This window comes from Simochromis diagramma, unplaced genomic scaffold (genome assembly GCF_900408965.1).
Source record: "Simochromis diagramma unplaced genomic scaffold, fSimDia1.1 OVJJ01000426.1, whole genome shotgun sequence".
Taxonomy (NCBI): domain Eukaryota; kingdom Metazoa; phylum Chordata; class Actinopteri; order Cichliformes; family Cichlidae; genus Simochromis; species Simochromis diagramma.
Window position 1 is genome coordinate 467641 of NW_024387170.1, and position 14732 is coordinate 482372.

Here is a 14732-nt window from a genome sequence, read left to right on the forward strand (position 1 = left end):
TCGCACTGCACTCTGTCCTCTCACACCTGGACAACAACAACACCTACGCCAGAATGCTGTTTATAGACTTCAGTTCAGCGTTCAATACAATCCACCCCTCACAACTCATCAGGAAACTGACAGACCTGGGCATCAGTTCCCTCATCTGCAAATGATTACTGGACTTCCTGACCAACCGCCCCCAACATGTCCGGCTGGATAACCGCTGCTCATCTACAATCACGATGAACACCGGTGTACCACAAGGCTGTGTGATGAGCCCTTTCCTCTACTCCCTCTTCACCCACGACTGCAGACCTGCTGATGGTTCCAACACCATCATTAAGTTTGCAGATGACACCACGGTGATTGGCCTCATCAGTGACAACGATGAGGTCGCCTACAGGGAGGAGGTGGATCGTCTGGCTGAGTGGTGCGACACAAACAACCTGCTGCTTAACACCGAGAAGACCAAGGAGCTCATCGTGGACTACAGGAGGAATGCTGACCCACATCCACCCATCCACATTAAGGGGACGGCTGTGGAGCGTGTGAGCAGCTTCAAGTTCCTGGGAGTCCACATCTCCGAGGATCTCACCTGGACGACCAACTGCTCCAAGCTGGTCAAGAAGGCTCACCAGCGCCTCTTCCTCTTGAGGACTCTGAGGAAGAACCACCTGTCCTCAGACATCCTGGTGAACTTCTATCGCTGCACCATCGAGAGCATCCTGACCAACTGTATAACAGTCTGGTATGGGAACTGCTCTGCCTCGGACCGGAAGGCGTTGCAGAGGGTCGTGAAAACTGCCCAGCGCATCGCCGGAGCACCACTTCCTGCCATAAAAGACATCTACAGGAAGCGGTGTCTGAAAAGGGCTGGGAAAATCATCAAAGACCCCAGTCACCCATCACATGGACTCTTCACCCTCCTGCCCTCTGGGAGGCGCTACAGGAGCCTCCGGACTAAGACCACCAGGTACCGGAACAGCTTCTTCCCCACAGCTGTCAGACTCCTGAACTCTGCCTCCTGACATCTGACCCACGTTAAACTCATGGACTGAACATACACACACCCACAATGGACAACTGTACCCTCAAACACACAATAATAACATGAACTGAACCACCACTCACAACCACCAGCACTTTATATAGCCTCTGTAGAAACTATCTACACCCTCACTTATCTTAACTGCACTACTGTATAGCTCTGTGTAAATAATCATTCTGTACATTCGATAATCTTTAATCCTACAACTGTTTACAACTTGCATAGTTCCCATTTCTGTATAGCTGTATATCTCAGATTCTGTAAAGTTATTTATTTCATATTCTGTATAGTTTTTCATATTTATATCCTGTTCATTGCCTGTACATAGCTTGTACTCACTACAGCCTGTACATACTTATAGTTATAGAATATTCACAACATACTTCATACCGTGTACATTATAACATACCATAATAGACCCATTTCTGTAATATACTCACATATCTATATTATTGCTAATATATATTGTAATATATCTATATCACTAAAGCACTTCTGGATGGATGCAAACTGCATTTCGTTGCCCTGTACCTGTGCATGTGCAATGACAATAAAGTTGAATTCTATTCTATTCTATTCTGTTCTTTTGATTGGGCAATACAGTGACAGTAGTGAAATTAATGAATGCTCTTCTTAACCTAGAAAATATGACTTTTCCCTTCTGTTTCTCTCAGGTGCCTTATATGATGAAGCAGTACTGGTGTAGCTGGATGGGTGGAAAACACAACATTATGGTGCATGGAGACAAAAGCATATATATTTAATCACTTAGGTGCAAATATACACAATCTGAACTATGAACAGCGCGGACTGTGTTTTACTCTGATATATTTGCACTGCCTACAAACTGGGTGAGATGTTTTCATTATTATAAAGACAAAAAGTGACTTTGGATGACCTTTTACTGACTTAAGCAATCACAAAACTCATGGTTCTACACCTCAGGGAGTTATTGACTGCAAAGTATTACGCACAAGCCCTAACATTAAATGTTGTTGTTCTTTCCAAATTAAATAAATTTACAGAATCAAACACAGATTTGGACTTAAATAAATAGCACAATAGGACATATTAGTCCATGGTTTGATAATAAAACAATAAGAAATTAATAACACAGCTCTGATAGTTGATCACGTACTGAAGACCTGCCCCATGGAGGATAAGCAGCAGATAATGGATGGATGATAGTTCCACATTAAAAAAAGGCATTTTCTGTAAACTGTCTGCTTTATATTTACAGGACAGTCTGAGCTCATATTTCTTTATTAGAACTGAGCCCACAGGAGTCATGTTGGCAGGTTTCAGCAGCAGAAATGCAGAAAATAGTTGCTGTTGAAACAGCACTTCTTCTTATATTAAGACATGTTTAAAATATATTTACATCTTTCATATATTAAGAGATCTCGGGGATTAAATGCGTATTTAAACTTCTTCACGCTAACAGAAAGGACAGCTCGTCGCTGTTCACACAGTAGTGAAGCAGCGACTTCCCCCAATAAAATAGCGCGGTACGAGGACGTCACTTCCTGACCGGTAGTTTTGCGGGAAGTTTGGTCCGTGTACAGTTTCTCCTACAGGGAAGCATAAACAACGAAGCGACGGTATGTTTCTGTCATACACGCATATATGTGTACGCTAACGGAACCAACCACAGCGACTCGGGAGCGTGTGCTGTCGGACGGCGTCATGTAGCGGGTCATGTAGGCGCTAATGTGACACACGGTTACTCACAAAACCGCGCAGTTAGCATGAGAGCTAACGAGCCTCGAAAGAACAACTCAAGGTGCAGGTTTCGCACGACGCCATCGCTTTACTGTTTCTCTTTCTGTTGGTTTGAACCCACATGCTAACGGGCGGTTCGTGTGGGGGAAATGTCTCGTATAGGCTGCACACATTAGCAGGTGATGGGGAACTCAGGATGTGGTTAGCTAACTTCGGTACAGATAAAAACATGGTTCTGATGTGACCCGAAAAGTACAAGTTTCCATTTCTTGTTGTGTTTACAACGATGTTTAGCTTAGTTTTATTTTGGAGCGTTGCTTCCATCACGATGGAGCAGCACTAACGACCACCGTGGCTGTGTGTGTGTGTTAGATGCCCCCTAAAGCCAAGGCGGCAGGCAGAGGCAGAGCCCCTGCCAAGAGGAAACTGGCAGAGGAGTTTCCTCCTGGAGAAGTGCTGAAGGACACCATGAAGAAGGAATGGAAGCTGGGGGCTCCGATCGGTCAGGGGGGCTTTGGGGTCATATACTTGGGTAAGAAAGACAATGTTATTTGTATGTTAGTTCTAGTTAACATCCGAGTTTGAGCTGCAAACTTTATATTGAATAAAAGTGAATAAAGATTTTAAGCATGTGTCAACCAAATACTGTAAGTAATGAACATTCCCTCTCATGTTTTCCCCAGCCGAGGAAAATTCTGCAAACCCCGTGGGTGCTGATGCTCGCTATGTCATCAAAGTGGTAGGACTAAGTTTGTTCCAGTCCCGGCATTATTACTCGTCACATACATTTGTCTTTACTCACAGAAAAGTAGCTACAAAAGCCAACTCAACCTTTGTATTTTATGACATATCAATTTCTATTCTATAACACTTCCACTTTAGTTAAGCCCATCAAGAGTTAAGACTTAATTGGCAACATAAGTTCATTGGATTAAGTCCAGAAATAATTCACATACTGACAGGACTTGTTTGACTTGCTTTTCTGCTCTAATGTGCAGACTCATCAGTCTCTCCCATTTGACTCTGAGAATCGTCCGATTTATTTGTTCACTAACTGCAGTGATGCAGCCAGCACAGGCCTTGACCCTGGGCCTGTCAGATGGCTCTGTCCAGTTGCTGGTCACTAAAGTGTCACGAGAAGTGATCACAGTGCAAACGTTGCAGCCAATAAGGCGCTTTCTGCACTGTGACCATTTCCCTGTTTGTATTCTTAAGGAGGAGAAACGGGGAGAAAAAGCCCGGGGATGCCACATCACCCAAGATCTGAACTGAAAATCAGTGGCAACGTTTGAGGGAGCGATGAATCCAAATTTTACGTTTTGGTTCAAATCAATGTCGAGATGTGAGGAGAGACGTACAGCAGCGAGCGTGGTCTGAATAAAAGCGCCGTCAGATCCACTGTGCTGCAGCCCACTGCAGGCTCACATCTGCACGCTGCAGGTGTTGCTGTTAAAAAGTGACGTGATGGCTGTTGTGGGCCAAATGTAAAGCTCTACCTATACAGTGTTTATTCCAACTTTAACTCTAATTATTTGTGCTGTCGCTGTCTGAAACAAACTGTGGAAGCTATTCAACATTTTTATTTAACATTTTAAATATTTTTATTTAAACTGCAGCACGGCGGATTTCGGGGGCTCATTCCCAGCACGGACCTGCTCCTAACTGTCAGAGATGTAACAGTCTGTGAACCTGGATTTAAACACACAGACACACAACCAGTTTTTGCACTTTTGTTTGTTTGTTTTTTAAATGTTTAAACGGAAGAGAAGGAACCGGCCTGCCGTGCTGTGAGCTGTACTCTGGATTGTTTCTTTTTTTCTGCCTGTGAAGGGTGGAAACACAAAAGCCCAGTGTGCTGTTGTGGGTCTGCAGACCTAATGTACCTGTTGATCTGTCCACAGGAGCCTATTGACAATGGACCGCTTTTCTGCGAGCTCGCGTTTTACATGAGAGCTGCCAAGCCGGATCTCAGTGAGTCACATGATCAGACACTATAAACACACACACTGTCAGCGAGCCAAAGTTAGCCCTGCGATCATAACACAAGAGTCTCACCAGCAGGGCAAACAAATAAAAAGAGAGGCAAGTTTCTTAATTAAAAGATGGTGTTGCAGCCGAGGCTCAGAGGAGCCCTACAAAGGAAAGGAAGCGTTTGGTGGCAGCGCCGCCGGCCCTCGGGCCACCGCTTTGCATTTTATATAATAACAATCCAAATGTCAGTCTCCCCTGACGATTAACTGTTATATGACTAAGGAACCAAAGCCTCATATTTTATTCATGCTGGAGTCTCACGTTGTTGGTAAATATTTGTCCCAGCAGCAGATTAGCTCGCGGCCATATTGGCCACTTTCCCCCACTGATTTATACTCTTATTACTTGGAGTCTCACATCCATCACCCACTTAAACCAGCACCAGGCTTCACAGAGTTTACTTCCTGTGTTGTTGATTTCATGTATGCACACATTAAAAGCTCATGTACGTGTCTGATAAGTTTACTCTTGCCCTGCAGTTCAGAGCTGGATGAAGTCCAGGAAGCTGAAGAACCTGGGCGTGCCCCGGTACTGGGGCTCAGGTCGACATGAGAGAGGGGGTCAAAGGTAAGGGTGGGAGTGCTGGGGACAAGTCTCAGGTTGTAACGATGCAGCCCGTCTCTCCTCCCTCTGTGTGACGTTCAGTTGTTCAGGTTCAGCAGTTATATTTGGTGCACGCAGCTCGAGCTGTGCATCAACTCTGTTTGACTTTTCCTCCATGGTGTTTGCATGTTGCACACTGGATGGAGTCACATACACACACAGTTTTAAAGGAGAGGTGGGCATGATTACGCTGATTAGAGCTTGTGTTTTCCCAGCTCAGGTCTCTGCCTTCTATAGCAGACCTCACTCTGATTCATTCAGTGGATTACTTTGGCACCGCCTGATACCATGTAGTGGATCTCAGTAGTAGCACTTGTTACTGGTTTCATAAGGGCCCAGTGGCCTGATAAGGCATCAGCTTTGGTCCCGCCTGGGTCACATAGTTAGCACTATCCTCAGCCCTTCCATCACCTCTCCTGACCTCCTCTGTGCACTTATAGTAACTCAGATATTTAAGCTAATCTCCCTGTTTACACCTTTTACAACTCAATTTTTAATATTTTATTATTTTTTTACTGTGTTAATGTCTTGAAAGCTCGATGAAAGAAAACACCAAATAAGAAGTAAAGTGAAACAGCTGCGTTCTCCTCACAGTAACAGGTAAAGCTGCAGCCTTTCTGACGCTCTGCTAACAAAGCTCTCTGTACCAACCAGATACAGGTTCATGGTCATCGACAGACTTGGCACAGACCTGCAGAAGAAGTTTGAGGAATGCGGAAGGAGATTTCCCAGAAAGCTGGTCCTGCAGCTCGGCCTTCGACTGGTTGGTTTTGTCACGATGAAGTTGTTTCAGTCTGAAACACTTAGGTTGTAAGCAGCAGGTCATGACCAACATCCTGAGGATGAACGTTGTTCGCAAACTGAAAATAACTGATGATGAGGGTCGAATAACAAGCGGTTTCATCCTCAGAGTTAGTGATGCACAGGGGAGGAAATGGGTTTTCCCAAAGAGACACAGAAGTGTATTTTCAGTTGTGTTAATGATTGTGGGTCAGAAGCATTCTCCTGCTCATCCTGGAATGATTGTTTCTGCTTTTAAAGTGAGCTGAAACTGTAATCTGACACCGCTTTACGGAAACGCAAACGTCAGCAGATTTCCTGCACCTGTGCTTCCGATCGAAAATCCTTTGTTTGCATGAAAATACCAACAATGAAGTAATTTGTTTACACAGTCCAGTAAGATTTGTCACAATGACACTGGATAGACTGTGAAATAGTCATTTACTGTGACTCTCTTTCTTGTTGGAAATCCCACGCTTCTCTTATAGCAGCGCGTCTCCCCGTTCGCTCTAGTTTATTAAGATCTATGTGGAGGAGGTGAAACTTTGTTTCTGGTCAGACTCTCCTCTGTGGTGCTCAGCCCGGCTACATTCCCCTCTAAAAGAGACAAATGTTTATGTTCTGAAACTGAACGTAATGAATCGAGTTGCTAATAAAATCCTTGTAATGTGATCACAGGTTTGGCTTTATGTGGCTGCTGCTCAGTGAGGTGATGACGGGCTGAGCAGCAAACTGCACATTATATTTAAACCATGTAGTGTGATTACTTTGTACTAGGGTCTTGCTACATTACAGATGTGTCTGTACTCTGTATTTGATGGAGTATTTGTTCCTGTGCAGCTGGATACCCTGGAGTACATCCACGAGCACGAGTACGTGCACGCTGATGTGAAGGCGTCTAACCTCATGTTGAGTCACAGCGATCCCAACCAGGTCAGTTGGAGTTCCAGCGTGCTGACTGAAACTGTGACAGTTTACAAAGTGCCGCTGTGACCCGTGGCATCGGCGGGAGGAGGAGCCTGGTTTTGGTTGGAACACACTTGCAGCGCTTCATTAGATTCAATTAGGCTTTTGTGACGGGGGGAGGTGAAGCCAGAGTGTTCAGACGGGGGAGATTAGATGGCAGGAGCACAGAGCTGCAAATAAGGTGGGGGCAGGGGCAAATATTTAATTTGGAGATTAATAATGTATCATCGGTGGTGTTATTAAGGAGCTTTTTATAAATGACAATTTAGAAATCAGCCCCTCAGGATTTTAATATTGGCTCTGGTTGTTTTTCCTGCTCTTCCTCGGAGGTGGTGAATGTAGGTTTGCTTTTATTGCTCTACATTTCTTTATTAAAGCCACAGAGAATATAAGCACAATGCAAACTGAGGAATAATAAAGTGATATGGAGCTGGAATTAGAATTGAAATCCTGCTTCTCCTGTCTGTGTACAGTCAGTGAACACTGCTAAAACATGGATTAGTACTGTGTGTATGTGTGTGCATGCCTGAATCTTTGTGTTTGTCAACTGTAGGTTTACTTGGTAGATTATGGACTGGCCTATAGGTACGCACCTGAAGGTCTGCCCAAGGAGTACAAGGAAGACCCCAAGAAATGTCACGATGGTACCATCGAGTTCACAAGCATCGACTGCCACAAAGGAGCATGTAGGTGCAAACGCACGCGAGTAGTCATGACGCCCAACATGGTGTACAAAACCAGAGTGGTAATCTGAAAGAGTCAGCAGGCTCTGATGTTTTTAACCATGAACAGGAAAATCAGTGTGAACGGATTTCAAACCATTTTAGTGAGGATGGTTTGGAACAGCTGGGCTGTTTCCTCCCCATTTAAACTGGGATTCAGTACACACCATAGAGTGTAGAGTGTGACACGGCCCCACGTTCGCCCAGAGACCGAAACAGTACCCATGTTTGTTTTGCTGTGCAGTCAGAGCACTTTAACACGGCAGTGTGCTGGACTGACTTACCTTTGGGGCCGCAGTCGTAGTACTGAGTGTGTTCAGCCACAGCGTTGTTGCTCCAGCTGAAGTTTGCCAAAGAACAACACTGATACTGATTGGTGTTCCTCATCTTGTACAACGTGGAAATAACCTGGATGCTATTATGTACATAAGTGTCTGATATTGCTAATGTTGCTACGTGCGCCATGTTTGCTAACAGCCGCGTCCAGGCGCAGCGACCTGGAGATCCTGTCCTACTGCATGGTTCAGTGGCTGTGTGGTCGGCTGCCCTGGGAGGACAAGTTGCAGGACCCGCTGTACGTCAGAGACGCCAAGATCCGGTATGTGAAACTCAGCACCCAGCCTGGGTGCTCCAGTCAGCAACACTTTGCCGTTTATACAATTCTACAGTACGTTTTATTATTTACATTTTTGTTTTGTGTTATACAGTTCACACTGATTGATGTGTATTAAAGAAAGTTGTGCAACGTTTTCACCTCCAGGAGTCAAGAAAACATAAGCGAGTTCATGGCCAAGTGTTTCTCCTCTCAAGACAAACCAGGTGAGACAGACTGACAGCGGCGGCTCTGTGGCTGCGATGGACCAGCGCTGAGCTGGTCACACTGACGTGCCTCACCGTATTATTCATATACTGTAGACTTTTGTACACTTGTCACATCATGAATGCTAATGTTTTTATCTGGTTGTGAAAACCACAATGCCCTGCATAATCCCACAGTCTGAAACCATGTGACCTCAAATCATATCAAGTTCATGATTAGTCGAGCATTTTACCTTTCCATTATTTTAAGTGTTTAAGGAGTTTAAGTTGCCTTGGAGTTGTTGTCAGCTATGATCAGTACTGTTAGTGTTCTTTGATAAGGTTTGTGTGTTACAGCAGCATCATCAGTAAAGTGTGAGTTGATTCATTTCGTCTGTTCCTGGCTGCTCTCATGTGTTTATAACATGATGCAAGTCCTGCCTTTGAGCAGTGACCACCTGACCTCTCACTGGGATAGAAGTACAGGCCACAAGCTGCGGCAGTAAATGGCAACATTGTTGCCCGACTGTGCTAAAAGTTGCCTTTTAATGTTGGTGTTTTGACCGGAAGGCAGCGTGTCGGTTCAGAGGAGACGTCGCACCTCCGTCCTTCTGCTGTGCTGAGCACGAGCAAACTGTTGTTTACTGCTCCGTGTGTGTGTGTCTCTCTCTCTCTCTCTCACCCCTCCCTGTCTCTCTCTCTCACCCCCTCCCCTGTCTCTCTCTCTCTCTCTCACCCCCCTCCCCTGTCTCTCTCTCTGTGTGTGTGTGTGTGTGTGTGTGTGTGTGTGTGTGTGTGTGTGTGTGCGCGCCAAGTCTGAAGAAAGTCCCACCACACAACATTTAGCCTGACGTTGACATCTGAATGCAACACACTATGGTGACAACAGTGTGTGGGGGGGGGGGGGAGCTTGTGTTTAAGTTATGTCTTTGTTTATGAAGTGTTTGATGAAAAGAACATGGCTGACCTGATGGTCTCGAACGAGCAAGGTGTGAGGGTTCTGATGAACGGGCTTCTCCTTGTGTTGCAGATGAGATACAGCGGTTCATGGAGGAGGTGAAGTCTCTGGGCTACACAGCCAAACCACCGTACGACAAGCTGCGCTCTATCCTGCAGGCTGGACTGAAGACCATCGGTCCTAAAGAGGACGGCAAGCTGGAGTTCACCTCTGCCAGTGGAGCAGCGGCGCCTCCCACCAAGGTCAGCGCTCCTACTTGTTTCTAGAGGGAAGCGAGAAAAGGCAGTATTTGAGCTCGAGCCTGTGGGGGTGTACAACTCTGACTTACCGTCGAATTATTTTCCTCATTTAGTCGACTAAGAAATGAACAACTGTCGCTTCATCATAATTATTTCTAACTTTGTTTGGTGATGACAGGAGCAACTGTCCCATGGTTTCAGGCATCATTGTGTCCAGTTCACATCTATGAACTGTATAATATGTAGTTGTTGTGCATCCTCTGCATTAACTCATCCACCAGTTCACTTTGTTCTCGGTTAGTGTCCATCCTCCAGCTGTCTTTATGGTCGAAGGCTTTGTGTGTAGGCTCCTATAGATGACACATTTGATGTCCACTCCAGGGACTGCTCACAGTCCCCTCCGCCAACACCTCGGGGTCGCCTATCTCTTCAGATTGTTGTGGTCATAGGGGCGTGTCCAGAATGAAGCGATGCCACATGGTTTGATGAAATGCCAAGTCTGGTATTATGGCCGATGCCACTCGGGCTCCATGGTGCTGGGTAGTGATCACAAGGCCTGCTAGAGGATGTCGAGTCTTGATGGTTTTGTCAGAGACATTCACACCAGTAACCTTGTGGACGGCTCCTATAGTGCTCATCGTGTTCCTCCTCGCACAAAGAAACAGATACTGTTCCTGCTGATGGGTTACGGACCCCCCAGGGGGGCTATGGCTGTGCTGGGCGACACGGCAGACCTGGCCGTGGCTGGACTGGCTGTGAAACCTGGTATCTCCTCATGCTAGTGCTTTGGGAGTTGTCTCGTTGTTGCCCCTCTAGTGCACCTGTTGTTAATTTCATTAACACCAAAGCAGCTGAACTGGAGTCATTAACATTGCTCTCTTTGCCTCAGCTGATAAGAAGTTTCCCTTCATGTGTCTGTATGCAGCAGCCCGTCTCTGACTGTTCTCAGTGCTGGTGCTCATCAGGACAAACATCATCGCCTCTGTACGTGATGCTGGAGCTCTCAGCTACAACGTAACATTTATATGTTACTCCCCCTGTCTCTCCCTCCACCCCCTCGCTCTCTCTGTCCCCCTGACTCTCCCTCCACCCCTTCCCTCTCTCTCTCTCTCTCTCTCTCTCTCACACCCCCCTCCCCTGTCTCTCTCTCTCTCTCTCACCCCCCTCCCCTGTCTCTCTCTCTCTCTCTCACCCCCCTCCCTCTCCTGCTCTCCCTCTCTCCCCCCCCGTCACTCCCCCACGTGCTCTCTGTGCATATGGAAGCTGCCACTGGGGACGTGGTGTTGCCAGCCGAAGGGTTACTGGGCCCTGGTGCTTGTTATTGTATGTAATTATCCCGCCAATCTGTTCACCTCAGTGGGTGCCGCATGGTGATCATGAGGTAGCAATTGTCAAAATGGAGGCAAAAATGGAAAGGGGGCAGTGGGCGGAGTCTCGTTACACAGGCCCAGAAAGGACGGCGGCGGATGGAGGAGCTGATTGCCTGTGATAAGCGCATCGCTCTCTCTGGGGGCACCTGTACTTCCTGAGGACATACCGTGTTTGCTTTGACAGACATAAGTTTATGAACTCTTCAGCAGCCGTCGTGTTTGTGGAAGCTCTACAAAGTACATCTCACCTTGAATGAACCCAGGTCGGTCCATGTTGTAGTCGATGCAGAGTGTCACAGCCCTACATCAGGAGAGTAATGGCGACAGTCAGATTCTAGTGCATGACATGTTTCCTGTGGGGAGCCTCTGGGATTTCCTCATACCTGTGATAGAACTTCACGTAGCAGTTTTCCAGCACAGAGTTTGAGTGCTGAGGAGAGTCTATAATGAGGAGCTCAGGGTCAGTGAGACGCACATAATCATCAGTGCACGCCTGGATCGACTGTTTGCATCCATCATAAAGCTGCAAGGATGTTGTGGCTGCTGTTGGCTGTGACTGTGTCATTTACATGTGTGTGTCTGTTAGCAAAGGCTAGATGGGCATGCACATTGTAGACTTGTTAAACACCTCAGATTATGTTAAATGATGATTCTGGATGAACTACAGTGTTTCTTCTTGCCTGTGCCCCCCCCCCCCCCCCCTCACAGCAGATGCCCCTCCCTGAGCCGGGGGCCAGGTTTCTTCCTGTTCAGTTTTTCTTCCCACTGTCACTGTGTGGTTGTAGCATCTTTACCTTACAGAATAACTTAGTGTGAGGCGATGGTGGTGATTTGGCACTAATACAATTACAAACTAATACAATTAATACAATTCAGTAAAAATAGAATTAAATCTCAATTTATGGCATGAGGCAGTTTGACGGTAATTATCTATGTGGGAATTTATTCATATTTGTTCTTGATTTAACATATTCTGTAGAAACAAACTGTACAGGACCCACAGTGGACTCCCAGGTTTAAAGTAATGTCTTTTAGTCAACATCAACACACCGCCTGGTGCTTCTCTTCATATTTATCGTTTCTCTCTCTGTAGAAGACGACCAAAAGAAAGATGGCAGCCGATAGAGCGGAGGAGAGCGAGGTGGATTCGAGTCCCGTCAAGAAAAAGAGAGTCGCAAAGAAGAACGGTTGGTTTCCTCTTCAGAGTGTACCGGTTTTTGTCAGTGTATCTCTAAATAGAGTAACTGAAGCAGAGGCTATGACTGAAAACTACATGACAACATTTGGGTTAAACGATTGACAGCCTGCTGAATTTAACTTTGCAGACAGACCAAAGAAAAGTCCCCAAAAGACTCTGAAATCCAGGAAGGTGCCCAGCAGTGACCCCAGATCCAGACTTGTGGAAATGGGAACCCAGACATCACCCGGACTTGCCCAAAAATCCAGAGGCAGACCCAAGAAAACGAGCACCTGAACATCCACCTCACTCCTCCTCTCAGGCTTTTATGTTGGATTTACTTTGGGCTGTTACACTGTTACACTGTGCTAATAGATGCTGATGTTTGATTGCATTGTAACAATAAAGAGATAACGACATTGATCAGTTGTTCTTATTAAAACTTCTGGGCCAAAGTGTGAAGAAGCTCAAACTTCAGTTGTCCTGTTGCTTTTTTATGGCACGTTTGAGGAACTCAGTGGCGCATGAATTAAGAACGAGTCCATAGATGGCGCTGTCTTTAAACTGGGGGTAAAGAAATGGTTTCCCACTTGTCTGCAGATGCTGAACAATAATCGGATTGCTGTATCAGAGAGCAACCTGGGGTTGGTATCTGTCCCAAGGATACTTGGAGACTGGATCGAACCTCCCACCTTCTGATTAGAGGATGACCTGCTCTACCTCCTGAGCAGTGATGGGAACAACGGGGTTAGAAGTAACGGCATTACTTTTTTCAGTAATGAGTAATCTAATTACTATTTCTATCGTTACAACGCCGTTACCGTTACTAACAAGAAAATGCAGTCGCGTTACTATGTTTCAACAAACAGACGGCTGACGCTGTGTTCAGCTTACAGCACCTTATATCAGCTGCAGGAAGTAGCTGTAAGTAATCTGGGCGCTACAGCTTTAAGCAGCTGCGCGCTCCCGCGGACAGCGATCACTTTCTGGCTGACATCACTTTTTGGCACAACACCTGGAGCTCAGGGGGCAAAACAATCGCATGAGAGCTGCTGTTTGACTGAGGAAGAACAAAGTAGTCGTGGTCAGCCAATCACATGACCACTTCAAGACAAAGCAACAAGGTGACTCGACAGCGCAGCGAGCTCTCTCTGCTTATGAGCCCAAAAATTAAAAAACAAACCAAAAACAGCCTGTTGGTGTTGCTGGAAAAATGCACCATGTCGACCAATCAAAAAATGATATGGCAACATGACATTTGGTTGTTTAGGAAGAGGAGGAGTGATGAAGAGAGAGAGAGAGAGTTTTGAGATTTGTGACGTTTAGCGTGTTTGGAGTGTGTAGTTAATGTGTTGTCTTGTGTAGTTAGTGTGTAGTGTTGTGGATAGTTTTGTGTTGTGTGTCAGAACAATGAGGCGACTGCTGTCTCCAGGTAGAAACAGGAGTGACACACCTGCTGCTGTCACACCTGCAGGTATCAGGCTGTGATGTTCTCCTTTATAGTGGACAGAAATATTTGGCACAAATAATTTGTGGCATCTTATTGAAGAACAGCTGATTATTCTGTAAACAGTTTGACATGGTTATTAGAAAACGGGTAAATGGCTGCAAATCACTTTGTTTGCAAAACTTGTGCATAGGATTTTAAAATTGACAGTTTAGTTTTTGCATTTAAAGTTATAAAATATGATTCATTAAACATGTTTGTGGCTGTTACAGTAAAAAATATCACTTTCTACTCGGATTTTATGTTTTTTTTTATCTGATTTTAGATCAGTTGTGTTAATACTGTAGTCAAAATGAAAACATAACTGTAAATTCAGACACGTGAGGTTGTTCTGAAAACAATGAGACCAAACAAGGCAAGGTAAATAGTTTTTAAAGGTGAAATGTAGAGGAAACACCAAAAGTAGTTAAAAATGGCCAATTATACCCTGGAGGGTTAAACTTTTTTTTAAAAAAAGTAATGCAATAGTTACTTTTCAAGTAATTAATTGCTTTTAGAATCTTGTAACTCAGTTACTAACTCAGTTACTTTTTTGAAGAAGTAACTATAATTAATTACTTTTTCAAAGTAACTTGCCCAACACTGCTCCTGAGCTACTACTAACCAACTGCTGCTGTTCTTAACACCGTTTAACATTTCACAATAAACAGCAGTTTGGGTCTATAATGCTGTCCTGATCTCGTTATAGCACCTAAAGAAGACAGGTGCAGGAAGGTAGGGCCACTGGGATCTCTGAGTCGGTTAGTCATTTTATTCATTTATTTATTTATAAAGCACATTTAAAAACAGCAAAGAGTCGACCAAAGTGCTGTACAACGTAATAATGAAA

The 14732-nt window shown here is 45.2% G+C and overlaps 1 protein-coding gene across 3 annotated transcripts; it reads left to right on the top strand.

Annotated features, from left to right (window-relative positions):
- Positions 1–2497: 2497 nt before the first annotated feature.
- Positions 2498–12858, top strand: vrk1 (VRK serine/threonine kinase 1). 3 transcript variants are annotated; one of them, XM_040049120.1, is made up of 13 exons: positions 2498–2631; positions 3125–3284; positions 3436–3491; positions 4654–4723; positions 5263–5350; positions 6041–6149; positions 7007–7099; positions 7686–7818; positions 8332–8452; positions 8615–8673; positions 9683–9852; positions 12313–12406; positions 12545–12858. In XM_040049120.1, the coding sequence occupies exons 2-13, from the start codon at positions 3125–3127 to the stop codon at positions 12691–12693; spliced, it is 1302 nt and encodes a 433-aa protein (XP_039905054.1). In that variant the 5' UTR covers positions 2498–2631; the 3' UTR covers positions 12694–12858. The 3 variants fall into 3 exon arrangements, with proteins under 3 accessions (XP_039905054.1, XP_039905055.1, XP_039905057.1); XM_040049121.1 differs by lacking the exon at positions 2498–2631 and adding an exon at positions 2677–2813; XM_040049123.1 differs by lacking the exon at positions 2498–2631 and adding an exon at positions 2841–2931.
- The last annotated feature ends 1874 nt before the right edge of the window (positions 12859–14732 follow it).

Coding starts and splice junctions, on each gene's coding strand:
- vrk1 (XM_040049120.1), top strand. CDS start 3,125: ATGCCCCCTAAAGCCAAGGCGGCAGGCAGAGGCAGAGCCCCTGCCAAG. Junction 6,150..7,006: donor TGCAGCTCGGCCTTCGACTG/GTTGGTTTTGTC, acceptor GTTCCTGTGCAG/CTGGATACCCTGGAGTACAT. Junction 8,674..9,682: donor CTCCTCTCAAGACAAACCAG/GTGAGACAGACT, acceptor CTTGTGTTGCAG/ATGAGATACAGCGGTTCATG.